The 26752-nt window shown below is 41.7% G+C and overlaps 1 protein-coding gene across 1 annotated transcript in view; it reads right to left on the reverse strand.

The window, feature by feature from the left end:
- The window catches only part of BMP6 (bone morphogenetic protein 6), a 95237-nt gene that overhangs the window by 30243 nt on the left and 38242 nt on the right, over positions 1-26752 (reverse strand). The window contains exon 2 of the mRNA XM_054645275.2: positions 1614-1806. Coding sequence (XP_054501250.1) covers positions 1614-1806 — 193 coding nt within the window. The remainder of the gene's footprint in view (positions 1-1613; positions 1807-26752) is intronic.

The raw sequence follows: 26752 nt of genomic DNA on the forward strand, positions 1-26752 counted from the left end.
TCCTGCCTCTGCTCTGTCTGTAGGGAGGCCTCTAGCACACAGGGATGCCCAGGACACGCAGATGCCAAAGGACATGTCCCAGCTTTTCAGTGCAATCCCATTTTGGCATGCTTCTGATATGGTGTGTGAAACAGCAATGCAAGGTCCCAGCATCATTGCTGCACACAGCCGCTTTCAGAACAGAGAGTTACTAGATTTGTTAGGAATAGGGCATACTAGGGGCCATATCCTGTACTTTATCCAGTACTTTATTCTCTTTCCCACATTGCCTTGCTTGCTCAGTTTAAAAATGTTATATCCACATAAATGTTATATCTCCAAAAAATGTTATATCCATATAAAATTTGACAGTTCTCCTACTCTGTGCCCTGCTTCAGTGACTGTCACAGAGCAGCATATCAATTTCTTCCACAGACGCTTGGCAGAGGTTTCCTTCCTGCTCCGGGGGTGGGATCTCTACTTCTGCAATCTGAAGCAGACCGACACTCGCCATTTTTTCTGCAATGTGTCTCCAAATGAACAATATATCTAACATCTATGAAATCTGCAGGACTGTCTGTTCATCAACTGGGCACTGATGTAACATCCTAACCAGCATACACAACATCCCAGGAGGCACTCCAGCAATCTGCAAGTTGAAGCACAAAGGGAACACTGATCTCCCAAACCCCACACCTTCTTCCCCATCACCTATGTACCCAAGTATTTCTCTCTTTTCCCCAGAAGGCACACTCCCCACAGAACAACCACGAGCTATTTGATGTTGCCCTAAGAACTGCCAATCATGAAAGGCTGATCCCTCCAAATGGCACCAGTGGAAAGGCTGGAGAAAGAAGGAGCAGAAAGGAAAACGCCCATGAAGGCTTCAAAGAGAAAACAAATTGCGCTTTTTTCAAACACTGCTGGTTTTCATTTTTTTTTTTTTTTTCAATGCCTGCAGCAGAGGAACAGTTACAGTCCTGACAAGTTTTGGTAGAAGTAATGAAACACTTTTGTACCACAGCTTTACTCTGACATTTAATTGACCATGTATTTCCATCTTTTAGCCTTACATGATTCCTCCATCTGAAACATTACTCTTTTAAAATTAATCATTCCATTTACACTTGTTTGGATTTTTGTGTCACAGTTTCTACCCTGCCTCTCTCACTTTTTCTCTCTCATTGCCACTGAAAGAACAGAAATTATTTTGTACCTGTGGTCAGCATGTTGAATTTTCTTCTGCTTTATTTACTTTAATATAAAGTCCAGCTGAGAGCGGATCAAGTCTGAGCTAATTACCAGTATTTTTCAAACAGGCTGCTAGTATTAAGTTGAAAGTTGAAAGGGGATATGTGTATTTCAGTACACAACAGCAATGCCAGCAGTGCTTTAAAAATCTACTGCTTCTCAGCAGATTCTTTCTTTATTTAAAGACAAAGCTTGAAGCTAAGTCACACCCTCATTCACACCCTACCATGCCCATTTCCCATAAGGAAAGGGCCATGCAATAATATAACCCTGTTAACATGAACAAACCTATATTTATTTTCAGTATTATCAATACTATTGCATAAGCTCAGCCTTCTCCAGGACAGCAGCTGGTGGCACAGAGCAAGCCCCCTCTTGCATACCTGTTCTGATGTTCCTGCAGCACCTGGTAGATGCTGATAAGGAAGGTTTGGTTTTTAAAGCTTCCCAAAACGCAGTCCTTGTAGATCCGAAACTCAGCAGCTGTGACGGCCTCGCCCTCAGGAATCTGAGACAAATTAAATTTGAATTCCTTGTGGTGCCGCTGGTGAGGCGTGAACTCCTTGTCATACTCAACTGCAGATGGGAAAAGGAAAGAAAAGGAAAAAAAAAGGAACCATGACTAAAATTTAACAACAAAAGGTTTCTTCATGCTGCCACCTGTTCCTTCAAAAAAACAAGGAATCTTGGTTTTTTCTCCAAAGATAGCCCTGGTGAGTGTCAGGAAAACTTATGCAATTAAAGCTTTTCAAATACAGTACCGAGTGAAGATGAATGTTGCTCCTCTCTAGCCAATTCCTTTTGAATTTCCTATTTTTTAAAGAAAAGCAAGCTTTGACAGGTGAAATATGACCATGCATTTTGCTCCTGTGTAAAACTCTGAAGCTTGTGATCACTCCCAGCATTTTCCACCTGTGGCTCTCCAGGTTCTTTACAGCATTTCCCTAAGTCTCATAGCTCTCTTCCAAGCAGGGAGACACACAGTCCCATTTTGCTTTAGCACACGCAGGCACAGGCAGAACCAAGTGATAGCACCAGGTCAACCAATTCCCTAAGTGCCCTAACACATCCTGTTTTCTGGTTCCCAGGTTTGTACACTAGCCATTGGACCACCTTGTGAGTGAATACAATGAATATGATATTTATTTTGAGGTTAAAGTCAACCAGAGCTCCCTCTCCTTTGCAGAAGCTTATTTTAGAAGGAGAGAGCTGAAGAGTGACCACTTTTAGTTTCTGGTCTTGGACCTCCTTGGGTACACTCTCAGGCACAGGATTTAAGACAGACACAAAGCAGAATTCCTCCTTCTTTAGGAGTCAGGATTTGCATTTTCTCTGTTTGAGGCTCTCTTTGCAAACTCTGCTTCCAGTCCCACTCTTGTATTACTTGATTACATCTCAGTTTAGTCTGACTTTGATTAATTGTTTGTTATTTTTTCTAATTTTCTACTAGAAATGGCTTAAAACATTAACATATTATATAAACATACAAAATTACATCTTTACAAGCCTGAGGGGACAAAAAGTAAAAACAAAAAGCCATTCCCACCAGTGGAACTGAAGGAGTGGATGTCAGTGATGAATAAGTCACCATTACATTATCATTAGGGACATGATTACGTGCACAGGCAGCAAAGGAACAACAGATCCCTTTTAATGTTTGTCTTTGTGGTCACTTTTTGTTGTTCCCCTCTGCCCCCATTTAATACATCAGACTGCAAAGGCGTCCACGAGCCTACTCTCACAACATCCCCATGAGGTAAGCAGCAATGCCTGTTCTCCAGCTGGGATACTGAGTCACCAGGAGAGTGACTTGTCCAAGGACCGGCAGCGGAGGCTTGTGGCAGAGCCAGGAATGACAGCCAGCGTGCCTGAGGTTCGGCACTTTACCCACAGGTTACCTCCCTGAAGAACAGACATCTCCCAGCTGCTGGAAACAGCCCATGGAGACTTTCCCCTCCACCTTGCCCAATTGCCTGTTCCTCCTCATTCTCCAGTCACAGTTCCATATATCCTCTCCCTTTCTTTTGGCAGCCCTTCCGTGTGAGCTGCCTCATCTGGCTGGGTCCACGTCCTGGCTCCCTGTGAGACAGTTAGTCACATCCTTCTCTTTGAAGCTCACCTGGAAATCTTTTCACCTCTGCATGACTGCTGCCAAGCATTCTGTGGGACACCACACTGGGGAATGCCATGTTAAGGGCTGCCACAAGGCAAACAGGCAAATTCTCAAACTGCTGTCAGAGTCAGATACCGCTGCCAATTTTGTTAGTCTTGCATTGCATCTGTCTGAGCAGTTCATATGTCAAACAACAGACAAATGAGGGTGACTGGGCTCTATGGCTTCCAGAAATGAGGTTGTGACACCCAGCATCTCCATCAGAGACTGCACCAAAGCCAAGGATGGTAACATACTCAATCCCAGTGCCACCAGGTATTACCTCTCTGGCTGTTGGTTATGGGGGATCTGGGCTTCCCTTTGCCCCTGTAGGGGGATGGGGATTGATTCCAGAAATACTGGCCTGGTTGGTGTCACTTGCATGTACACCCTCTGAGATGGGACCTGAGCTGCCTAATCCCTCCCCATCCCGAGGAGAGTCCCACAGGATGCACCTCCCAAAAGAGAGGAATCATGTACTATGAGAACATTGTAAGTAGCCAACCAGTGAGAAACGGTGTTGGGCTGCTTGCAGCAGGACGTGCCCAGCTTGGCCCATTCACTTGCTGCTAAAAGACAAGAGGATGTAATTAATGGTGAGGGAATGTCTAAATCCAAGGGTTTGGAGAGGCACACATATGAAGCAAGAGCTCTCAAATTAGAACTCACTACATCCTTGCTCATGGGTGCAGTGACCAGCTGAAACCCACACCCCCTTCCGTGCTGTCACAGGGATGAGCTGACCTACGGGCAAGGTGCAGCGAGACGGCTTTTCCCCAGGCTCGTGGCTGAGGATGATAAAGAAGAAGCAGGAAGAGCAAGGGGAAGGACACAACCAGGATAAGCAACAGAACTCCATCAGGGTGCCAGAAAGTTAAAATTACACCAGAGACAGCAAAGGAGTCACTGACGCTTCCTGCCAGCTCTTGTCCTACATCCAGATGTGATATGGTCTCTCCTTGTGCACGAGAGAGCCTGGAGCTGTCCCACACAGCACAGAGCTCAAAATGAGCCCAAACATCACTTTTTGTTGTTCCTTTCTGACCTCAAGCTGGCTACAGTGGCCTGACCTCCACTCATCACTAAAAAATATGCAGTTTAAAAGTGATATAACCAAACTCTAGTCTTTTAAATCAGTATTTTCCCACACTCCTCTCCTAAAATATCAAACACAAGTCACAAGAGGAAGAAAAGCCCACCAAAACAACTACCACAGAGCATGACAAGTAGCAGCAGGTGTGGTGCTTGACTCCAATTACCCTTTCTCAGTTTTTACTTGCCTGATATATTCACAATAGTATTTTCCTGTTTTTTTCAAACTTTCTTCCTTTATCCCTGTTCTTACCCAAATATGCCACATAATCAGAGAAGCTGACTCAACTGATTACAGGGGGAAACATTCAGACTGATTTCATTATCAGGCTTGGCAGAATAAACAACCCGAAACACACAAACAAGGAAATCTTTTTTTAATCCTTCAGATTAAGCAATTCAGCTCATTCTGTTAAAAGAAAGGCAGGTTTCTGTTATAAGAAAGAAATACTGCTAAGATGATGGTGTCCTCCTCCACTGGGATCAGTTCAGAAGCAGCCCAACAACATCACAGGATGGAAAAAAGCCTACATTAAGCTTGTATGAAGCAAGTATAAAAGTTTAATGAGTTGGAAAGTTTTTCTGGCTCTGTATCTTCCCATGATACAATGGAGGGTGGATTTTTTTTTTCTTTGTGGGAGTGGTGGGATATTTAAGTTCTATATACTCATTGTCACCCCATCAAGCTAATAATCAACTGTTTTCATTCAGCAAGACAGCTTAAAAATATAAAATGCCAACAGTCTTTCTCTGGGGGCTTTTTACCCCCTGGAAACTCTTCATTTTTAACAAAGAAGTCAAGTTTTAGAACAGTAAAATTTGGAAAGGCAAGATTCAAGCTGCTGGTTCCCAGGATTACCCAGTCAGGATTGCTATTGCGTTACAATGCATCGGATGAGCTTGTATTCAAAATACAGACAGCACACACCAAAATGCAAGGCAACAGCAAAAAGCAGAAATGATTTCTCAAGCTGCTTTCCCGTTATTATTTTTTCCACATGAATACATTCGGGTCAGTCTGACCGGTGATGTGAAATCCAAAGCTAATTTCCGTCTGGTGATGGACATAAGAATGTCCCAACTGTGCAAAGCTCTTGCAGGGAAAATCAGGCAGCTCACAGCTGGGTCAGGTTGGAAGGTAGAAGCCCTGAGTGGTGTTGGGCCCCCATAACCTTTTCCCAGAGTGCTGGCTGGAACGTTAGGACCAAGGCAGGCAGAACCAGTCTTTGTGAGTTCATGGCATGAACTACAGCCTATAAAACTCATCTTCATGGTCAGACGGTATTATCCCAAACATTACTATTCTTTTGCTGGAGTAAGTCCTTGGAGGTTACAAATCCAGGCCTGCACATATCAGGGCAAGTTGGAAAAGGAGATGGCAAACAGATTTTAGCCCATCACGAGCCAGAGGGACTGCCCACTCCACCATAGGGGTCTGCCCCCATCCTGGCTGGTGGCTGCTCCTTTGCTTGCAATGCAAAGGAAGGTGTGAGCTCTGGACATGGGACTCATGCCTGAGTTTTCACTAGAGCCCATTTCGGAGCAGACTGCCAGAGTGTGCAGAAAGAGTTAACAGAGGAGCCTGCCAGTAGCTCTTTACATTCCCCTTAACAAATATTTTTAAATACTATACAAACACAGCACTATTGTTGAGCAGTTAAAAAGGCAAGAATGGCAAAATTAGGGTTACTGTGGTTTTGAATTTTGTGTATTCTAATTCTAACCCAGTGTTGCAATAGCCAATTTCAGCACAAAATGTCCCTGGTTTAAAAATAGCGTGCTGCTTACCATACTTGTTACTTTAAAAACACTGCACAGAAAAAAAAAATTAATTGAGAAATTAACACATCTATTTTGGCAACTATACCATCCTACTTCCATTTGACTGTATAGGGCGCACCTTGGACCAAAGGAAGCATAAGTCTAATGTCAGCCATGGAAATAAATTCTCCTTCTGCATTGGAATTTTAAGTATTTCTTTTTGGATCTAAATCAAACCAGTATGCAGAAATAACAGGTCAAGAGCCTTTCCTGAGGAAACACAATTTTCACTTAGAACAGCAGCACCAAGTATCGTATCTGGTGATTTTCTCCAGTTCTCAGCTGCAGAGAAAAGTGTTAGGTCAAGTGTTCAGGTGAGAATTAAAATACTGGCTTAAGAAAGTTTCCAGTTCCAACGCTAATAAAACAAAGCCAAAAATACTAACCTAGAGCTCTAAAAGTAATTTCTTAAAAATAAATTTCCTATATAAACAATTATTATTTCCACGACAATGTGCCTTGGAGGGCACAGGGAAGGAGTGGGGTTGCAAATTAATAAGATAGGACTATTTAGGACATTCTGCATCTGTCCTGACCTCAGCAAAGCTGAAACTACCGAAGAATCTTTTGCACATCAAGATCTTTAATGGTGACTTGGTTTGCAGGGCCACATGCTCTAGGAAAAGTAGCCAGGATTTACAGCCTGCTTATGCAAAGTGAGTTGTGCATAAGTGTTCCTGAATTCAGTTTGAGAACAAATATAAGTAGTTCCTATTTATTTCTTCTCAGCCTTTACATGTGACCCACTCCCAAATAAAATGAGAAAACATCTGAAGACTGGAATTGCTAACAGGAGATTCACCACCACATCTACATAATCAGCACAAAGGCAATTCCTCTGTATTACATCACCAATTTCTTCTCTAAGTCAACAGCATTTATCACATCTGGAGCAATGAAGCAGTGTATTATGCTTCAAATGCTTTAAGCATTACTAAAGCTCCAACAGTCCCCTCTAATAAATGGACCATGTACATATGTGACTGATCTACTGCTGTGAACCTACAGTGGCATCACCAGAATTTCTTTAATATTGGCAGACAATAGCTTGCACAGAACAAAACTTATGTAAGCTTAAATCCCCCCTCCTTGATCTTGGTCCACAGTTGCAAGTTGCTTCTTTTGAAGAAAAAGAGAGTAAGAATGGAGGTTTGTACACCCAAATTGAGGGATGTCCAGCTTTAGAGCAAGACTCAGTCTTCATTTGGGTCTTACAATTCGCCTTCTGTTTCACAGTGGATCTACATGGATGGGGTCTGCTGTGCATTCTTTTTACTCTGAAGAGATGCCCACAATGCCCCTGAAGGCTTATTTGTGTTTTCCAAATCCATCAGGTCAATCTAAAAAAAGATACCAAGTCTCCTGAACAGTCCCAAATCTCTGACAGATGATCACAACTGCAGAAGCATTGTTACTGTTAAAGATTAAAACTGACATTTCTTCTTAAAATAAGCAGCATTTCCTAAACACTGTTCTAAAAACTGCAGAGTACAACCCAAAGAGCACAATGTACCACTTTAATATCTTCAGATAGGAAGGAGAGAAGACTAAGAGGCTTTACAGGTACTTTCTGCTGTTTAACAAGGAAACAGAAGTTACATTGCTCCAGGTGTACCTGCAGGTTCAAGAGCAGGTCAGCAGCAAAAGCAGATGTCTCTAGAAAGTAGTGAGGATGCCTCAGAAAAGGATCACTGCTGCCTGTTTTTCACACTTCCATGTATACAATGTGTGCCACTGTCACTTGGGGACCAAGATAAAGAGATAAGTGGTCCATCCCACTGCAGTGACATCCTAAATCCACTACAGCTTATGGACAGGACTGATCACTCTCTCTTTACTGTAAAGCCCCCAAAGAAAGCAAAACCTTCCCCTTTCCAAAACTATGATTTATTAACAAGCCATTTCACAGGTGGTGAGTAGGACAATTCTTTAAAAGACAAGAAACTCAGATGAGACATTAAAATACAAGGTCTGAAAGCAAACCCTTCCCTGCCCAACATGCACAAGAGGTGGGGAGATAATTTCTTCCCAACTTGGTCTCAGCCCAGCAGCTTCAACTACCTTCTGCAAACACAGCAACTCTACACAGCCTCCTAGAATCTCCTAAAAATGACTGTTTCTTTTGTTTACCCCAGTCATGATGAGGGATTCATCACCCACACCATGCCCACTGCTTATTGCTCCTGCTGCTGCTTTTGTACATGACAGATCTTCCCAAATTGCCCCCTCCCCATTCACCCATTTCTGAAAAGCAGAATGAGCAAAAATAACTAATTCCAAAAAGAAGCAGTCCCTCTGCTTCTCAGACATCTCCCCTGGATTTTCAGTACAGTATCCCAAACAAACTGACCAAGGTTTGATCAAATGAATAAGAGCATGTAAAAGTTTGCCGGAACTCCCTGATGAACTTGTCCTACATCCACAGGGATAAAAGGCAGTTTTTAAACATAAAAAAAGGTCAAGATTCCTACAGTTCAGTTTGGCATTGCACCATTTGCTGATCCCTCTGGGTCCAGCTGAGGTGGGTTAGACACAACAACCAGCTGTGCAACCATAAATCTAATGCAGTTTTAAGTTAATGCCCAGACACCTTTACAATTGTATGAAGATTCAAGGCCAACAAACTCTAAAAGGATGCTTTCTTCAAAACAGCTCTAATATCACATCTGGGCTGACACAATATAAAGTGGAATTATTCCACTGGCTTTGGTGGAGTGATGCCAGTTTACAGTCAAAGAAGACCTGGCTTTATGCTCAACAGCTGAGTGTGCCAGAAAATAATGACTCAGAAAATAACCCATCATTAATCCAATCCCAATGTAATTATGGAGATTAAATTTAAACAATACCAAATCTCTCTCTAAACATAACACTCTGCAGAAGATCTTCAAAGGAGGAGGGGTTTTTACTTTGGGATGAAAAATGCAACTGAGCTCTTCTTTGTTTCTTTGTGCTGGGAATCAAGCTGGAATCAGCTTGTAAAATCAGATTAAAATAGTTGCACAACAACTTCCTTTCAGGATTCTTGAACCAAAGGCAGTCTAAAAATCAAAATAATGCCCTAATCAAATCCATAATACCCATGGGACACTAGAAAGTACTAAAAAGGCATTTTCACATTTTCACAAAGATGCCTACTGTATGGCCAGTAAAGCTTTTCCATTCTGCAATGGGAAGAGGCAGCAGTGGGGACCTTGCTCTAGCACATGATGGGAAAAGCTAAAGCAAAACTGAGGTGAAGGACAGCTCTTGGCAAACTGCTCAGGGGGCAGCTAAGCCAGGAGGCTGACTGCAGGCCACCAGCACCTCTGCCACCAGCACTCACTTTTGGGCTTCCTGGGCTGTCCCCCTTGAAATAACAGAGACTGCTTTGCAACTGCTTCCACAGCCGCCCCCTTCGCTCCTTCCCCACAGCTTCCCAACACAAATGTTAACAAAGCTGGTGTTTTCTTTCCATATGCTGGCACATATGGCAGGTCCCTGCACTGCAAACAGTGCTGTATCTTAGGAAAACAAAACATCTTTTTGCTTAAGAGATGCCAAACTGCTTTATCAAAGGCACTACTGTTTGCATTTTTGTGGCAATATTAATGCAGTTCCCACTGAGAAGCTGATAAAGACTCTGACTGCAAAAACACTCCTCTGGAAGGAGTGATCTGAAGCTATTTCTGTATTTCATTTCCAAATAATTTGTGATTAAAATAATATTATGGTTTTCAAAAAGCATTTCTATTTCACAGCCAGGCTTCATGCATGCACTGCCAGGTTGCAGGAGGGGAGAAGCTGATGCTGCCAGCCCATCAGCACAGAGACACGATCAGAAGTGCTCTGCAGCTGTGCACATGATGGGAAGGGAATTCTCCTACTGCTCCTGCTTGCTTCCTTGGCTCAGCATTGTCTCCTGTGTCCATACCCACACAGCAACTGCCTGGGACACTCAGAGCTGCCCACAGAAATCTTCTCACAGTGTTTCCCACCCTCCAGGTTTGCCACAGGTCATGCTGCATTTCCTGCTGGCACAGCCACTGGCACGCAGCTCCCTGGAAGCACAGCTGCCCTGGGTGCACAGACTAGGTCTGGAAATATTTTCAGAATTTTTTAAGTGGCATAGTCATCTCACACCATCTCTCAGAATTATCTGTCCTTCTGCAGGAATTTAAGGCAAGACAGACCAATTCAGTTGCAAGTTTGAGCTAAATTTCAAAATACAGATTGTGCAAAGTGGGGAAGTTTTTTTAATTTATGGGCATTACCCTCTCTGCTTTTCTTGCAGGTGAAGTTTTATGTTTGTTGGTACGACTGTGAATCAACCAGCAGCAAGTAGGAAAGCAGGCAACAGATGAATGTTTGCAATCTAAGATGCAAGTTTTCATTTTGTTGAGCACTCATCTTTTGGCATCACAGGCAGGTTTCAGCTTTTCATTTAAGCCCAGCTGAGAAAGATATCTCCAGAGCACAATGCAATCACTCCCCATAAAAATACTGTCCAGAGCATTTATTAATTTTTGGAAAAGATTAATCCAGCACTCAAGACTCAGCTACACAGAAGAATTCAGCCCTGCTCCAGAGGTTGTCAGGCTGTCCTGGAGACCACACCACCACTGTAAGGGCATGGCCATTGCTGACACGCTTGTGACTCCAGCTGATACCATGAAATGCTGTTGCCTCACTTATTGTTCAGTATTTAGTATTTACATGGGGCTCTAATTTCAAATGACTGAATTAAGCAGCATCCAGCCAAAAGACCATGGGCTTTGGGGAATGGGCAGGGCACTCTGTGAGACAGCATGAGGGACACCAGACTTGGCATGAGCCAGAGAACAGAAGATACAAGAAAGGAGGAAGCACTGCCCCTAAGAAGGGCAGAAAGTGGTCGCAGGGATAAAAAGAGTAAAATCATGGTCTGGAGACCCCAGAAATTCCCAGCCTTTAACATGACTACAAAGCAAACACTCTTTGTGACAGTCAAGGCAAGAAGATGCTACAGCTCTGAAGACTGAAGAGAGCAAATGCCTGAAGTGCCTGAAGAAACAATGAAGTGTTTTAAAGACTATTACTCCTGGCTATGTATATTTGTCCAAGGAACAGCACGGTTTGTAAGTGAACCTCCCTTCAATGCATCCATTCACTATGTGCTAGCTTGGCACACTGATCCAGAGAAAGGGGTTCCAACATGTCCCTGGGATGGGAGATTCTCAACCACCACTGGTGTTGAACACCACCACAGCATTAGGACAACTCCCTGTGCCAAGTGGAAGAAACAGCGCCTTGTATGACATTGATCTACGCAGAAATACCAGAGTACCTTTGCTAAACCCAATATTTCTCTTGCCACCCTTTTATTTATCACGCCTTCCTCCCTATCCTTCTGTCCTGTCATCCTGAACCTGTCATCCTGACAGGTTCCCTGAAGGTTCAGGCAAGACTCTCTCAGGCCCAGGAAGCTGGCAAAGAGAGAGGATGGGCAAAGAAGAATGGAGGAAGGCAAAGGAAAGTCTCACCACTTCCACAGCCTTCTCCAGCAAAGGCAGGAGGGCCGTGAAGCTGCTCACTGTGCAATCCTAACACATCTGGGAAGTGCTCAAGAGCAGCAACCATGAAAACTGAAAAAGCCCCCCAGAAATCCTAGAATATTTTACAGCCCTTACAGCAATGTGAAGTGTTCCTCTTTCTGAGGCAATAACATCTTGCAAAGCACTCTCTCTACACTACCCCTGTGTCATGATTTGCCCCCACCATGCACGCAGCCAGAGAGAACCAGAGGGAACTCTTGCCATGCCTTGCTCATAAAAATCGAGATCTCCTGCCCTACCATGCCACTGAACTCCCATTTTTTAATCTGTCTACTGGCCATGCCAGCAGGGTGCAATTTGGGAAGTGAATTTTTTACCTCTGAAACCTCATCTGCTGTCAACCAACATAATGATGCTGCGGAGAGCCAAGCAGCCGTCAGACGTTTAAAAATTTGCAGCCGCTGTGGGCGGTTGGAGCAGAGGTCAAAAAATGGTCATTAATAGTTTTACCTAACCTGCAGCTTTCAGCTGCTCAAAACACAGCCTTAAAAAGAAAAGAAAATGACATCACACAGCTTTAGCAATCTGCTTACGAGTAAAGAATTTCACTCCTTAAGAACAGAAATTAAGAAAAAAAAAAAAAAAAGCCTTGACAAAAACGGCTGGTTTGACTAACAGCTTTGGTCTAAGCCTTCCTTTTCATTATTTTTTTATATTCCCATATCCCACAGTGACCAGAAGCATACTTGGAATGTCTCTGTCCATCTGATAAAGCCATCAGTGGCGGCAGCCCTGCGCCGGGCCTGCGGGGGACACAGCTCCTATTCCCAGCTGCAGAGCACAGTACCCAGCCCGGGGGAAAAGGCCAGGGAGATGCAATGCTTTGGGAATGATGGGAGACTCCCAGGCAGGGTAGGGAATCCTAGGAAAAAAGTAAGACTTGAGGAAAAGCACCATTAAAAGAACTATTAAAAGGGTATTTGTGGAATAATCCTTAGTTCCACATAGTTGGCCTGACTTACATACAGTAGCATAGCTGGGTAGTTCACCTGAAAAACATCCAGCAGGAAAAGGGACAGACATTGCCAAGTACTACCTTTTTTTCCTCCCCTTTCTCCCCCCCCCCTTCACTTTCACCAAATACCCAAAGCAATCCTCGGGCTCTAGGCATTTAAAAATCAAAAGTTGTCTATAAATGTTCTTAAAGTAATAGCTCATAAATTGACTCCAAAAGGTCTCAAGTTAACAAATAGGAAATTAATAAACTTCAGTGGTTTAAAAAAACAACCTGGTATGTTGGCATTTCTGGCTTTCAGTTTATCTTGCCCTTTTTCTGTAAGTTATCAGGTTCCTGGAGACAGAATTTAAAATTAAATAAAAGAGAATGTGTTAAAATTTTCAGCAGAGCTGCTTGCCCACAAATTAATTTTTAGACATTTGGCTTCTATATCTTCACTGCTTGCAATCATGTCCTGGCTGTTTGGCTATCCCAGCATTTCTCTGCCCCACCCAATCCAGCCTTGTCATCACTGATTTTATTTTTCCGCTCTTCTCTCTTAGTAATGCCCTCCTCTCTTGCCTTGGTCGCATGCCAACCTTGGAGAAAAATATCAAAACTCTTTCAAACTTGAGTATACATAAATATATATAGAGAAATCAATTTAAATAAATGCCTACAACAAATGTCTTCTTAAAATACATCTTTTATCTTTTGTTGTGCCTGAAGTGTTTTTAATGTTGTCAACAACTAAATTACCCAGACACAGATTCTAGTTTATGACTCAGTTTATGATTTAGTTTGTGACTATTTATTTTAGTTTATGACTTTAGGCACATTGGTTAAAAAATTACTTTTTTTTTTCCTTAAGTCCTTTAAAGAATTTTTTAAGTTATAGCAGGAGGGTAATGCTATGTATCTGACAGTATTAACAAGACTCCATGGAGACAGCTGCCATACCTACTCAGTTTTTATTTGTGTTTTAATAAGAAAACCATCAGCCATAAGAAAGTTTGGATCAGGTTAGCACATCAAAGCACACTTTTTACAAACACATATACAGTGGGGAGAGTTGAAAAGCACCAGACTTTTTAAATGCAAATTTACTGACTCTGTTTCTCTCCTGCACACTAAGCCACCCTAACAAGTGAGGTTGTGGCTTCAGCAAGTGAATCTTTTTAGGGCTATTCTCTCATAGACACAGCAAGACTAAAGCTTTTATAATGTTTGCATGCAGAGAAAATGGCAATTAATTATATGGCATGTCCTAGTGAAGAACTTCCCCCAGTCAAAATAGGGGAACAGGAACCTCAGTGTTATATAATTGATGTTATTAGCTGCAGCTGCTATCATACTTGGAGAAATCTCCAACTCAGAAACAGCAGTGATGAAGTGCTCCAAGATGAGTAATAATATGCTTGATATTAAGGGAGGGGGATAAAAAGGATTCTAAAAAATGTGCTCTCTTGTACAGTAACAGTCTCAGATAATTGCCAGGCAGAAAACACTGTGAGATACCAACAGAAAAACACACCACATTTGTGTTGTCTCCATGTGTTGTCTCCATGAAACTGAAATTGGGGAGGGGAGAAGTGGGTAGAGAGGAAACCCCTTATATTTGCCAAACCTATATGAATGCTAATGCTCACACGTGTGTTGTAACAAGATTGGGGACTTTGAAAGCTCCAATCAGTAGGTGCATAAGCAAATATTTATTCTGATCATTCCAACTCTCTGTGGTTTGTAAATCCCTGAGAAAAAAAACTGCAGAACAAAGCAGTCTAGACCACAGAATCTGGCTACTGTATGCTAGTTAGAAAATTACAGGAAATAGACCAACTCAAGAAGGGATTATTTGGTGGACTTTTTTGTTTGCTTTCTGAAGACCTGTGACTACCTCATATATGTGCACTTGTTTGGGTAGCTGAGGAGAATTCTTTTGAGCATTATTTTAAGCATAATCACTGCAATATTGAATTCCACATGCTTGATGTCTTGGTGAGGTGTTGATGTATATAACCTTCCAGATTCTTTCTGACCCACACTTTTCATCTGAAGACATTATAAAAAAACCAAAAAAACAACCTTAACCTGAACAATGTCGCCTTTGTATTTCAAGATCCTGAAGAGCTTGTAGCAACATTCTTTTTCTCTCTGATACTCAAATGCATGGAAAGAATCACTCGATATCTTTCCATCAGAGGAAAATCTGAGATGGAAAATATTTTAGATAGAAGGTTTATCTTACTGAGGATAGCATCCATTCAAAGTATTAGAAGGTCTTTCCAACCAGTATTAGAAAACTTTTTCTATGGGATGAAAAGAAAAGTTTCTGCCTTTACCATGTGGAAAATATCAATAGCTTGAGCAACTCTGCTTTACGCTAAGCCAGAAAGAGGCTGGGTTAAACAGAGCTCTCAGCTTCTACTGTAGGCACTGAGATAAGGCTGGGGATCTAAAAAAATCCTGGCAAAGACAAAATATTTTCTAATAAGTATTTCCATAATAAATGCTTTTCTCATAATTATGCTTTTAATATTTTGGAATCTGAAATATATTTTTTTTTCTACTAGGGAAAACCAAAACAGAAAGCACAGTAAGTTTTTTCAGCGGGAAGAAATGTTTTTTAAAGGCAAGATTTTATTCTCTATACAAAAATGCCTTGATACTCAACAACAGCAAAAATGATACAAACCTTTCTGAGTAACTATTTTAGCCTCATACGTCTAGCTCAATTTTATGAAAAGTTTCTTTACTCTGCCACTGCCTTTTTGCTGTTTCTTCAGCAGAGCAGCAGCAGCTGGGATGGCTGCCCTGCATCCAATGCATTGTTTGTCATAGGACCAGCCCAAGCTGCATCTCACCCAAAACGGCTCAGAGCATGGGCACTGACCTGATAACTAACATTGAGATAAGGTTATTACCCCCTGTGATTTGCTACACTCAGATGTTTGGTTTGGCTCAGTCTGTCACAGACCAGTCCTGCTTGGGTACCATGGGGTTACAAAGCACAAACATCAAGGTCTTTAGTCAGGTATCTGAACAGTAAGACTATGTAATATTTCATAAAGGAGTCAACTGTACTCTGCACACAGAAGAAAGAGTGATTGAAAGGCTTTGAAGAGACAGTCAAATGTGAATTCTGCATTCAGAATGGATCGAAGGGAGAAATATTATCTAGTCTATCCATAAATAAATGTGAGTTTAGCTGGATTTGCTACGGTTTTTAGTTTTGGTTACATTGCTAACAGCAAAATGTGCACTGATAAACTTCCCCAACTAGTACATGTATAAGCGTGGAATCCAGTACATGCCAATTCCCTTTGAATAAAAAAAAAAGTTTTGCTTTTTTAAAATAAAGAGAACCATGAATGCAATAGTTCAATGCCTTAACATTTACAACCTTCTGTTAGATACAAATAGCCAATGTTCCAGTTAACATTCTGTGCTCCATATTCATGATGTCCTGCATGCAGAACAGCAGTAGAGGCTAAAGCTGCACTTCTGTACAGCTCAGGTAAAGCTTTGGGATGTATTTTCACTATATTCTTCTTCAAAGACTTGCATTTCTTCTATATGCAGTTTTAATCTTTTATTTTCTGACATGGAATAGTCTTCTTCTTAAAACTAGAAGTTTCTGAAAGGCTGTATACTCTTACATAACCAGCATGGGCTGAATCAAAAGTCTTTTGGACGAATATGTCATATTCAGAATACAACAAATATTCCTTCTATCCCTACCTTTCATACCTTGTCCAAGGAGATACAGCTTACAAGTTCAAATACTACAAGTTCATGCATTAAGAAACAGCAAGAAACTGCCCCTCAGACCCCCTTTCAAATGCAGCCACATTTGCAAGGAAAGTTATGGTCTTGCTTGAATTCCACATAACTGAAAAACAGAGCTTTCAACAATCAACAGGGAATGTTACTGAATGAGGAGCAAATATTTCTTATTTATATTCCAATTTGAAACACTTTACAAACTTTATGGCTACCATCACAGCTCAGATGCCTTACAGGGAAGCATTAAATGATGAATGTCATAGGAACACACCCAGGGGTCTTGGGATCCTGGAGTTATCATAGGGCTAGAAATGGAGCTTCCATTTCCAAAACCTCAACGCTTCCAAATGGATGCTCTTTAATGTCAGACTGGAACCAAAACATCCCAAAGTGAACAAAACCACTGAAATCATATTTCACTGAAGCAAAAGGTTTCATGCTAACAGTACGTAAAAACTTGTAAGAAAATACAAATCGCTAGATGGAAATATACAAATGGCCTAATTTCACCTCAATAGAGGGCAGAGCAAACTAAGAGAAAGAGGTCAAGGAAACCTGACCCAGTTTCATAGAAGTTGCTGCTTTATCAGGTAGAATCCAAAAGTACACTTAAGCCATTCCTGGTAATTCACAAAGAACTCAGCTGAGCTGAAGCAATTATCAGAAACACAGACAGCCTTGGCCCTTCTGGTTTGAGCTAGAAGGCTCAACCAAAACCATGCCTGACACTCCTGAGTTATCTGAAGAACTGCAATCAAAACAGTGCCCCAATTAAAAGCTCTTTAGGACAAGTTATTCAAGTGCTGGAATAGCCACACCTTTCACAAAACTGCAAGGGGTAGGTAAAGACTCATGAAAACCTTTTTCCATTCTTAAGCCATTGTTCAGAGACTTGCGAAAACCCCTTCCCACAAAAAACACACTTCTCTCCAAGTTATTTTACCGACTGCACTTTGCTTTTTTTTTGTTTTTTTTTCCCCCAATAAAGACCTTGGAAAAACCTGGAAAACCAGAATGTAAATTATTTTGCAGCTTCCCTTACAATGCTCTTCTTTCTACAAGATGAAATATTTTGCTGGCACCCATAGCAAATCTATATTTTAATACCAGTAGCATGATGGAGAAGCAAGGCAATTTAATGGTGGAAAATATGCTACTTGATTTTCCTCATTTCCCAATAAAATTGGCTGAACTTTATTTGGCTGTTCACCTCCACCAACTCAAGACTAACATCTGCTTTTTGGTCTATGTAGGTAATAGAAAGTTTCCATATATTTGGAGCTCATTTCGCATTCCTATAGATAGCAGAAAACTGTAAAAAAAGTTTGCATTTGCAGAAAATAGCATCCACATCACAAGGTACAGGAGCAGACATTCAGAAAGACTAGAAAATACATGATCAAACACTGCATAATCTACCTTGCTCAATAGCTATTTTAACTCCTAAAAATCTACTCTCCACTGCTCATTTAGTATACATGCAGGCACTTGGTAAACTTTCATCAGGTTGCAAATGTTACAGTGTAAAAAATGTGTTTTCAGGCCATTTCCTAAATTTTCCTGTAGATATAACTGTGTTTTATAGCCGCGAAAGGGCTCTGAGGCAGATGGCATCGCCAAGTACCATGGTAGGTGCATTAATAAAGGAATTAAACTCTCCTTCTTATTTGATCAACATATGTAATAGGATAATCATGGATAAACTGCAGCTCTTATGCTTCTTTCTCCTGCCCGCTGGCTGCACCTTTGCCATGACTCACAAAACATTGTTGGCATGCGGGTTTTCCACCCTCCAACCGAGTTGCTTCCTTCCAAGTGTGTGATCCCTTCCTCTCTCACAAACACTCAGTACCGGCAGTAGTGGGATGGGGTATAAATGCTTGCCTTCATTCGGGTGATGAGAGACTGGCAGTAGGTAGGTCTACACAGATGTTCAAATTCACTATTTTCTTGTCTGTTGAGTTTGCACCCACATCATGAAGGCCTCAGGTCCTCCATTCCACCAGTTATCATCTAGGGAGGGCCATGGCTTTGTATCCACACAAAGTGCTACATTAGCTCCAGCAACAGACACTTGCCTACATCAGGAAGGGAGAAGGACCTCTGTGGCACATACACCCCATCCACTTCTCTTGCCTCTCAAATAAGAGGTCAAGACAATTGTTACTAAATTGAAACTAAATTCACATCATGTTAAGTCCTCCCTTTGTTCTAGTTACATGGACCAGGATGTTTGCATACTGCATTGTCAGAGACCACTGGTGAGACACTGGAAGGAGAGGATGTGTGCTTCTCTCTCAAGAACCTGAAAAGTCAGAGAGGGAAACAAGTTACTGGTTCCTCAGTAGTCCCCAGCACATTGACCAGGAGAGCAGTGGCAAGGACCTAGCTTTTTCTTACCAAGCACAGAGGTTCATCAAGGGACTAAGAATTTTGGAAACATGAACTTCCTCTGCATGTTAGATTTAGCTTTGATTAATGGAACAAGGGAGAAAAGGCTTTTATGACATATACAAACTCAGTTGGAAAGCACATAAAATAGAATTTCTAAAGCTGACAAAAGCCTCTGAGTGTGAAAACATGAATTTTAGCCTCTTTTACATGTGATCAAGGCTAATGAGAGGATTGATGCTAGAGCCTGTTTCCAGAAGTTTGACTGGCCACAGCAGTGTTCATGCAAACTCAGGGTGATTGGGAGGTGCCAGTGCTCTGCCAACTCGGTGCAAGCCCCTGGCATGCTGGAGTGCCAGGACATGGGCTGGAAGCACCAGCCCAGATCCCAGGAGGATACAGCTTAACTTCTAACTGCAAGTTTTAAGTGAGTTAGAAACATATGATGTGTTGGAGTTGAATGGGGTTAAGCCACTTGTCTAGACTTAGCCAACCACTCTTTGAAATAAAGCCTTTTAAGACTGAGACTATTCAGTGCAGTATTTTGAAAGCTTTATGCTACTGTACTCAAAATGCTGGGGATGGAGTGAAAACAGAGAAGACAAATCCCCTTCCATAGGGCAGCTGAATCTGAGGTTTAGATCTACAAATAGTTTAAATCCCCAGGAAGAACTTGCAAATGCCCAGAATAAACTCCCTATTCTTTGCCTATGGAACCTTTCCCACTCCATCCCAGCTCAGATACAGCCTCAAGTTCAGATATAAACCCAATTCACCAGCGCAAAAGCTTAGAATAGATACTCACAATAAACTGCCCCTCATTAAAAAAAAAAAAAAAGAAGAAGAAAAACTAAACATGTTTCTTGCCATTGGCTTGCTTGTGGACTCTGAAAATCCCTAATGGGTGGTGAATGGGATGTGGTCAGCAGTCAGCAATGTCTCCTGCACACACACACTTTCTCTGCAGTCCTCAAAGGAGAACAGAGGTTGTCTGTGTTTGATTTCTGAACCACATTTTCATCCTTTTCTGCCTGCACCCAACCACAAAGAAAAAACAGCATCCACACAGCGCATTCTTTTCCCAGCTTGACAGCTGCTCCTCCACTTTTCCTTGGGACAGCTCATTTGCTAAAAAGTGCTGCATCTCAGCAAGGTAAGCTGGGATGCAAAAACTAGGACCACAAGCTTTATTTTTTGGGGACTGCCAGCCAAATTAGCTCTTGTAGGGATGTAGATCTATTTCTGTCTGCAAAGGATTATACACTGAAACCACTTCTGACAGTCCAAGTTAAACTGCAAAGAGGAGGAGGGTGGGGATGAGGTAGGGGGTGAGGCCCTTCCCAATGTATGGATCAAAGAAAAGAGTGTATATCCTGTCATTGCTTGAAAGCACTGGAATTTTTGCCAGATTATATGTGGTTTTCAAATTAAAGAAGAAGAAGATGACTCTATGCTTTCCTTACAGTCTCAAGATTTCAGAAGCTTAAGGAAGCATCAGAAATAATGAGAAGCGGGTGATGCTGGTTACTGTGGTTCAGCCAATTGTCCAATTTCCCCTGCCTCTCAAAGTAAATAAAAATAGACAACTCCAGTGTTGGCAGGGAGGGGGAAATATCAACATCTTTCTAAGCCTTTCTGTTTCCTAAGAACAAATGTTCAAATTAAAAAAAATAAAATTCAAAACCAGGATCTCAACTGAGCTATTTGTTCCACTGAGTCCAGAGTAACAGATTGTGACACACCAGCTTAATGTTCAAGACTGTGAAAAAGGCTCCTAAAGAAAGATTTACAAGATTCATAATCCTGTTTTAGAAGCATCCTTCCATCAGGCCTTGCTGATTAGAATATTTCCTTTGACATTCAACAACAGAAGCTGTGAGAGGACCTTGAGAGATTATACACCTAGAAGAACATTGACCTTAAATTTTGAAACATTTAATTGATTGTGATTCCTTTTACTAAATCATACTAAAAATAAGCCACAAAGCAATATACCCTAATTTAACTCATCTTCCCACTGTTTTACATAGCCACAAAATCAACACTGACATAATCCATGCCTTTCTGAAATAAATGTGCCAGTAGTCTAGGTTAAAGGAAAGGTCTGAATGAAGAATGTTACCACCACAAAAATGTGTTCCTCTTAAGATTTTATACTGTAGAGACTATTGCATTCCTTTAAAGTTATGACTAAGGCAAATTGTCCACATGCCACTCCAAAAAAGGCAGTATATTAAGCAGTTTCTTAGCCAGTCTTTCCTGAATTATTTAGGCTTAACAAGGAATGATAAACCATCACCAAAAGTGATATTCCTGACAAGGTAGAAGAAGACATCAGTTTCTTTTAGCTACTCATTTTAGACATCTACATTTATCTACTACAGTAACAATGCCAGAAGTCACCAGAGATACTGTGTGGTATTTTGGAAAAGTTCATGGAAGGTTTTTAAACTGTAGGCATTAGGAGGGCACTCCATCATCACCTATTTTTTTGCCACTAAGATGGCAATAGAAACGGCAACCTTCACCCTTCTGGGTAAGGGCTTTTGGGGGCTTTGGTTTTGTTTGTTTGGGGGATGTTGTTGGGTTTTTTCTGTTTTTGTTGGGATTTTTTGTTTGTTTGTTTGTTTTGTTTTGTCTGGTTTTGTTCAATTGGGGGGTTTTTTTGAGGTTTTTTTTCAGTTTCAGTATATGACAGAAGGAATGTAGAAGGTAAAGTCAGAAATGGGAAACTCCCAGTTGAGAAGTAACAGCACTTTCTTGCTTGACTTAGGTTGGACACTTACTCTCCTCTCATAGCTCAAGACTGACATGTTTGTGTAATGTAATTCATCCTGGCAACCTTTGAGGATGCAAGAGAACAGAGACTGCCAGGACCACTCTGTGAAGAACAATAGGGTTTGAAAAAAATATGTTCTTCTGGCTTTGTTTCAGCCCTCCACTGCCAGCAGTAATAGCACACTATATTCCTTGAAACAGTTGAATACCAAGTCCCAAACACAGACGTCCACAGGGTTAATTTTGTATTCTCAAGGACTTCAGTTTAAAATGTATTAAACATTAATCGTTTGAAATGTTATGAGCCATAGTGTTGACCTGACCCATTAAAACAGAGCAATCCCTAGGGGTGAAAAGCGTGTAGTCTTTTTAACCTGACACCTCACACTTCAGCAGTAATGAGACTAAAACCCAAATGAAGTCATGTGTCGCTTTGACTGGAGATAAACAGAGCTAGCTCTGCTTTATTTGATGACCTCCCGTAGTGTGGGAAGGCTCAGCCTGAAATTTTTCACATACATATCTAAGGCATTGAAGCTCTTGTGACATTTTTCATTGTACAGTATTTTATGCTCTCATTTGAACCCTTTGATACTTCTCTCTGGGATTCTATTTTGCCTTAAATGGTTCTGCAAGTTCCTTTTTGAAACAAAGGCTGCTAAACTCACTGTTGATGCCATGTTTGTTTTCTTTCGTCATAATGAAGTCCTAAGTAATTGATTCATAGTCCTTCTCTTTACATGAAAATTTCAGCATGACCCTCACTGGGAAAGAGCTGGCTTCATTCCAAAGTATCTGATCCATCTGTATAATTAAAATGCCATCTATTTTGAACTATTTAAAACAGAGATAAGCTGTGAGAAGAAAAGCAACCTGGGTGATGCAAAAAAAAAAAAAAAACAAACCCCAACATCAGCATCTTAATGTCTGAACTCTGTAAAGTTATCATAGGGAAACATTTGAGTCCAGTCTCCTATTCAAGCTAATCACTGTCTAGATAACAATCTCACCTGTACTGAATGGATCCAGAGCCTTTCTCATGCCTGTATATCAGTATATGATTTCAAAATTCAAAAAACATGAGGCATGAGCTACACATTGTTGGACATTTACAATGAGCCCATGTGTGGCAGTCCAACTCAACAAGTGAGTCAACATCTGGCAAAAGCCAGTTTGTTGTAAAGGAAAATATACATCTCTCCCTTCCTCTTGCAAAGCAGGAAAACAATAGGGCACTAAATATCACAGGTGGTTTAAGAAACATCAAGTTTTTAGAATCATCACAGAAAGAAAAAAATAAAGGAAAGCCCTCAGTGACAGTTTCCAACAACATAACCACCAAAGCATCCTTCATAGAAACGATGAAGGAGCAAAGCACAGTTGAAGTGATGCTGGTTACTGTATTTCTGATCAACTAATGGGAAATAACAAAGGTTTTTAAATAAAACAATGCTTTTGAATGGTACAAATATGTGCATGCAGCATAGTACAGACTATGTGCAAAAAGTAATTTTGTTTCTTTCAAACAAAGTGAACGAGGCAGCTGCTCTGCTCTTCTGATATAGAGAGGAGTTTCAGGATGCTTGGTGAGTGATAAGAGGCTCCCCTGCCCAAAACATCACATGTCTCCAGGATTCAGGAAAACAATATCAACCCTCCCTCCATTACTCCAAAATGTTCTGTTTCTCATGTGACATTAGCTAGGCAGGCTTTTAACTGTCATTCAGACTTTGGATCAGCAAAGCAAGCCAAAAAAATGAGGAAGGCAAAAACTTTGTTGCGACAGAAACCAGCTTCTAGACTAATGAATGACTCTTCTCTCATTGCTCTGCAAGGAGAAGATGGAGCAGTCAGTTCCCCAACCTGACAGCAAACAAGAATGGCTTCCAGGAGTTGAACAGGAAAGCCAGAAAAGGGATGAGCCAAGAACCACAGGTTCAAAGGGCAAGGTCCCTTATGTTTCTTAGGGGAAATTACATGATTTACACAAGGTCAGGAGGGAGCCAAGGTCTGAGCCATGATCCAAATTCAGATGTTTTTGGAAGCTTCATTTTTGACACAGTTTAGAGTGTTTCATCTTATCAGAAGAGAGTCTGTGAGTCTGCCTTGATATTCCCAAATTATTAAGTGCTCAACTAACCACATGTCCTGCAATTCCTCTTTTCTTTCTCCCGTCAGGACTTTCAGGGACAAGTATTTCCCAGGACCCTCCCAGGACCCTGGCAGTAAACAAAGCAGGAGTGATACCAATCTCCTGCACCCCAAGAAAGCACAGAGCAAGCAGCTGTTGGGGGTAGTCTGTAGCCCACATCATGGCCCTCAGCTTCCCCCAGCACCAGCCAAGCATTAGCACACTCTGGCTCTGCCACAAACCTCCCAGTGCAGCTCTTCATGCCAAGAGGGGAAGGTTGCAACAACAGAGACCCACGGCTGCAGCAGCACGGGCGACACCTCAGCATCCTCTGCATCAGCACTAAAAACAGAGAGTGGAGGAAGTTCTCCTGCCCTTCTGAAATGTAATCTCAGCATGTCCAAACAAAGACTATGTACTGTGGCTCTGCAGAGCAATGAGGATCCAGTCCTGGGGAGCAGAGAAGTCACCCATGCTCTCAGGGCTTGTTGCCTTTTTACAGCCCTGATGTATTGAACATTGGAAAGATTTCTTTTTTTCCTTGGGACTTTTTTTTTGTGTGGGAGGAGGAAAGAGTGCTTGTTCTTAGGAAAAAATCTGTAACAGATTTTTGATGTAAAAGACTCTCAAGCATTTAATAAAGTGGAAAGTTAGTCTTTTTTTGGGAAAAAAACCTCACAACATTTATAGCCTTCACACATCTATGCCAAAGTTAGGCCTCTTCAGAAGTAAACTTGGTGTTCATCAGGCAAGGATTAGGAGATCACAGAGAAGAGTGGGGCAAAGATTCTTCATTACATCTCTTGATTACTATGCAGCTAGTGCAGTTCAGTGTTTACTAACAGTATTTTTACAGGTCATGCCTGAGCACAGCAGAAGACACAAGTGTCATTCCCCAGCATGGGGCCAGGGCACAGGAGAGGAGTGATCACAATTTCTTGTGACATTCTCTCCTTCTCAGCCTACAGAATACAATCTGCAAATGGAGATAACTTTACCCCTGTTTAGTCTGCATTCTGCCCCAGGGTGTCAGTGGAAAAGCTCCCTGGGAGGTGCTCTTAACCATCACGAGGCAGGGGAAGGTACAGCTGATGCCTGAGAGCACCACATGGGGTATGAGGACATACCATGCCAGAAACCCAGAGACAAGACCCAAAATTCTTGTCTCAAAATGCTCCGCATGACACATAAACAGACTAAAAGCTACTTCAGCTCTCAGCTAGATCAAAAGCAAGAAAAACTTTTTGGCACAATAAAAGAGAAAGCAAGCAAGGCTTTATCATATGATTCCAATCACAGACAAGAGGCCTTTCAGCCCTCCAGAGATTAGCTTGAATGAGCAGAGTAGGTTTGGGGCAGAATAACTCTCCATTTCTTAGGAAGTTAATCTGTCTGATTTTGGAGGGGGCTGGTGAAAGGCTCTCCTCCTCAGGAGATAAGCTGCTTTTATAGACTTGGCAATTCTTACAGCTGCCAGGGCATTAGCAAGGCTCATACACACAGCGTGATCCCCTCTGCTTTCAGTAAGAGCAAAGCTAGAGCTGCTGGCAGCCCATTTTATAGCCATCGGGTCACACCGCTGACAAACAGGTTCCCAAGCATTACCAGATTGTTTGCATTAGTTTACAGGAGACTTTCATTTGTGGTTTTGTTGTTTTGTTTTTGTTTTTTTTTTTTAAATAGGAGGCAAGGAAAGTATCAGCATTTCCCTCAAGCATAACTACATTTCTGACATGTTAATTGCTGCTCAGAAAGGCTGCAATTAGCCAGGCCTAACTTCATTGCTCTCCATGTCTATCATCGAAATCATAATTTCAGACCAATTAAAGGAGCCCCTCACCCACCTGATGAATCGGGTCAGGCTCCTTTGACACAAAATCCCTTTTGTGGTGGATACAATTACTTGAGGGATGATGCTGGCCCTGTCACCAGCTGGAACAAGGCTCTTTCTTCAATAAAATTTTACTGACAGAAAAGGTCTGCTTCCTGCCCTGACAGAAAGAATACAAAACTACTTCGAGAGCATCTTTGAATGCCATCCATCCCACCTGCTGACTGGCTATGCTTTATGAGCAAAACCCCCCAGTTCATACTAGCTAATGTGAAAGGCTACTCGCATTCAAACCTCCCCATATCATTTGTGTCTTGCCATGCTCCTCATAATCATCTTTCATGTACTAGTGACCTAATATTTTGGCCACATCCTCAGGATAGGAACTCTGAACTGTGGAGGTTAGAGAAAGCAGCAACAGAGAGGTCTCTGAACAGATCCCACTACCTTCCCATGCCTACTCTGAACAAGAACACCACATAACATAACAGCATGCCCAGGTGCTGCTTCCCTGTTTTTTCTGTCACAGATTTATTTCCCCACATGCATGGCAAAGTGCTGCCAGGATGGTCATAGACAGAAGAGAGACCCTGTTAGCAATATTCATTCATATCAGACGATTAAATACACAGTCCAATCACAGCATCTACCCTTACTCGTTTTGGGTACTCACTGTAATTAGGATACCAGCAAAATTTGTCCATGATGGCTCTTTAGCTGCATGAAGTACATAAAACACCCCTAAATACATTTGTCTCCTACAAAATCTCTGCATCTCTTGATCCAGATTAAGATAATCCTCGAACTAGGTAGGGGGTTTCAGAAGCCGCTGTCAAAATACAAGGGATTATTCTCAGCAACACATCATTTCATAAACGTGCTTGCAGTATCTGCCATAGAGAAAATAAGTTTCCTGAACAATGCACCCCCCATAAATTCTGCTTGCAAATTAGAAACCACTCCAGGGAGGTGACTATGTGTTTTTACTTCATTACTGCAGTCAATATACAGAGCAACTGTGGAAGGGTAG

This window comes from Agelaius phoeniceus, chromosome 1, assembly GCF_051311805.1.
Source record: "Agelaius phoeniceus isolate bAgePho1 chromosome 1, bAgePho1.hap1, whole genome shotgun sequence".
Lineage (NCBI taxonomy): Eukaryota > Metazoa > Chordata > Aves > Passeriformes > Icteridae > Agelaius > Agelaius phoeniceus.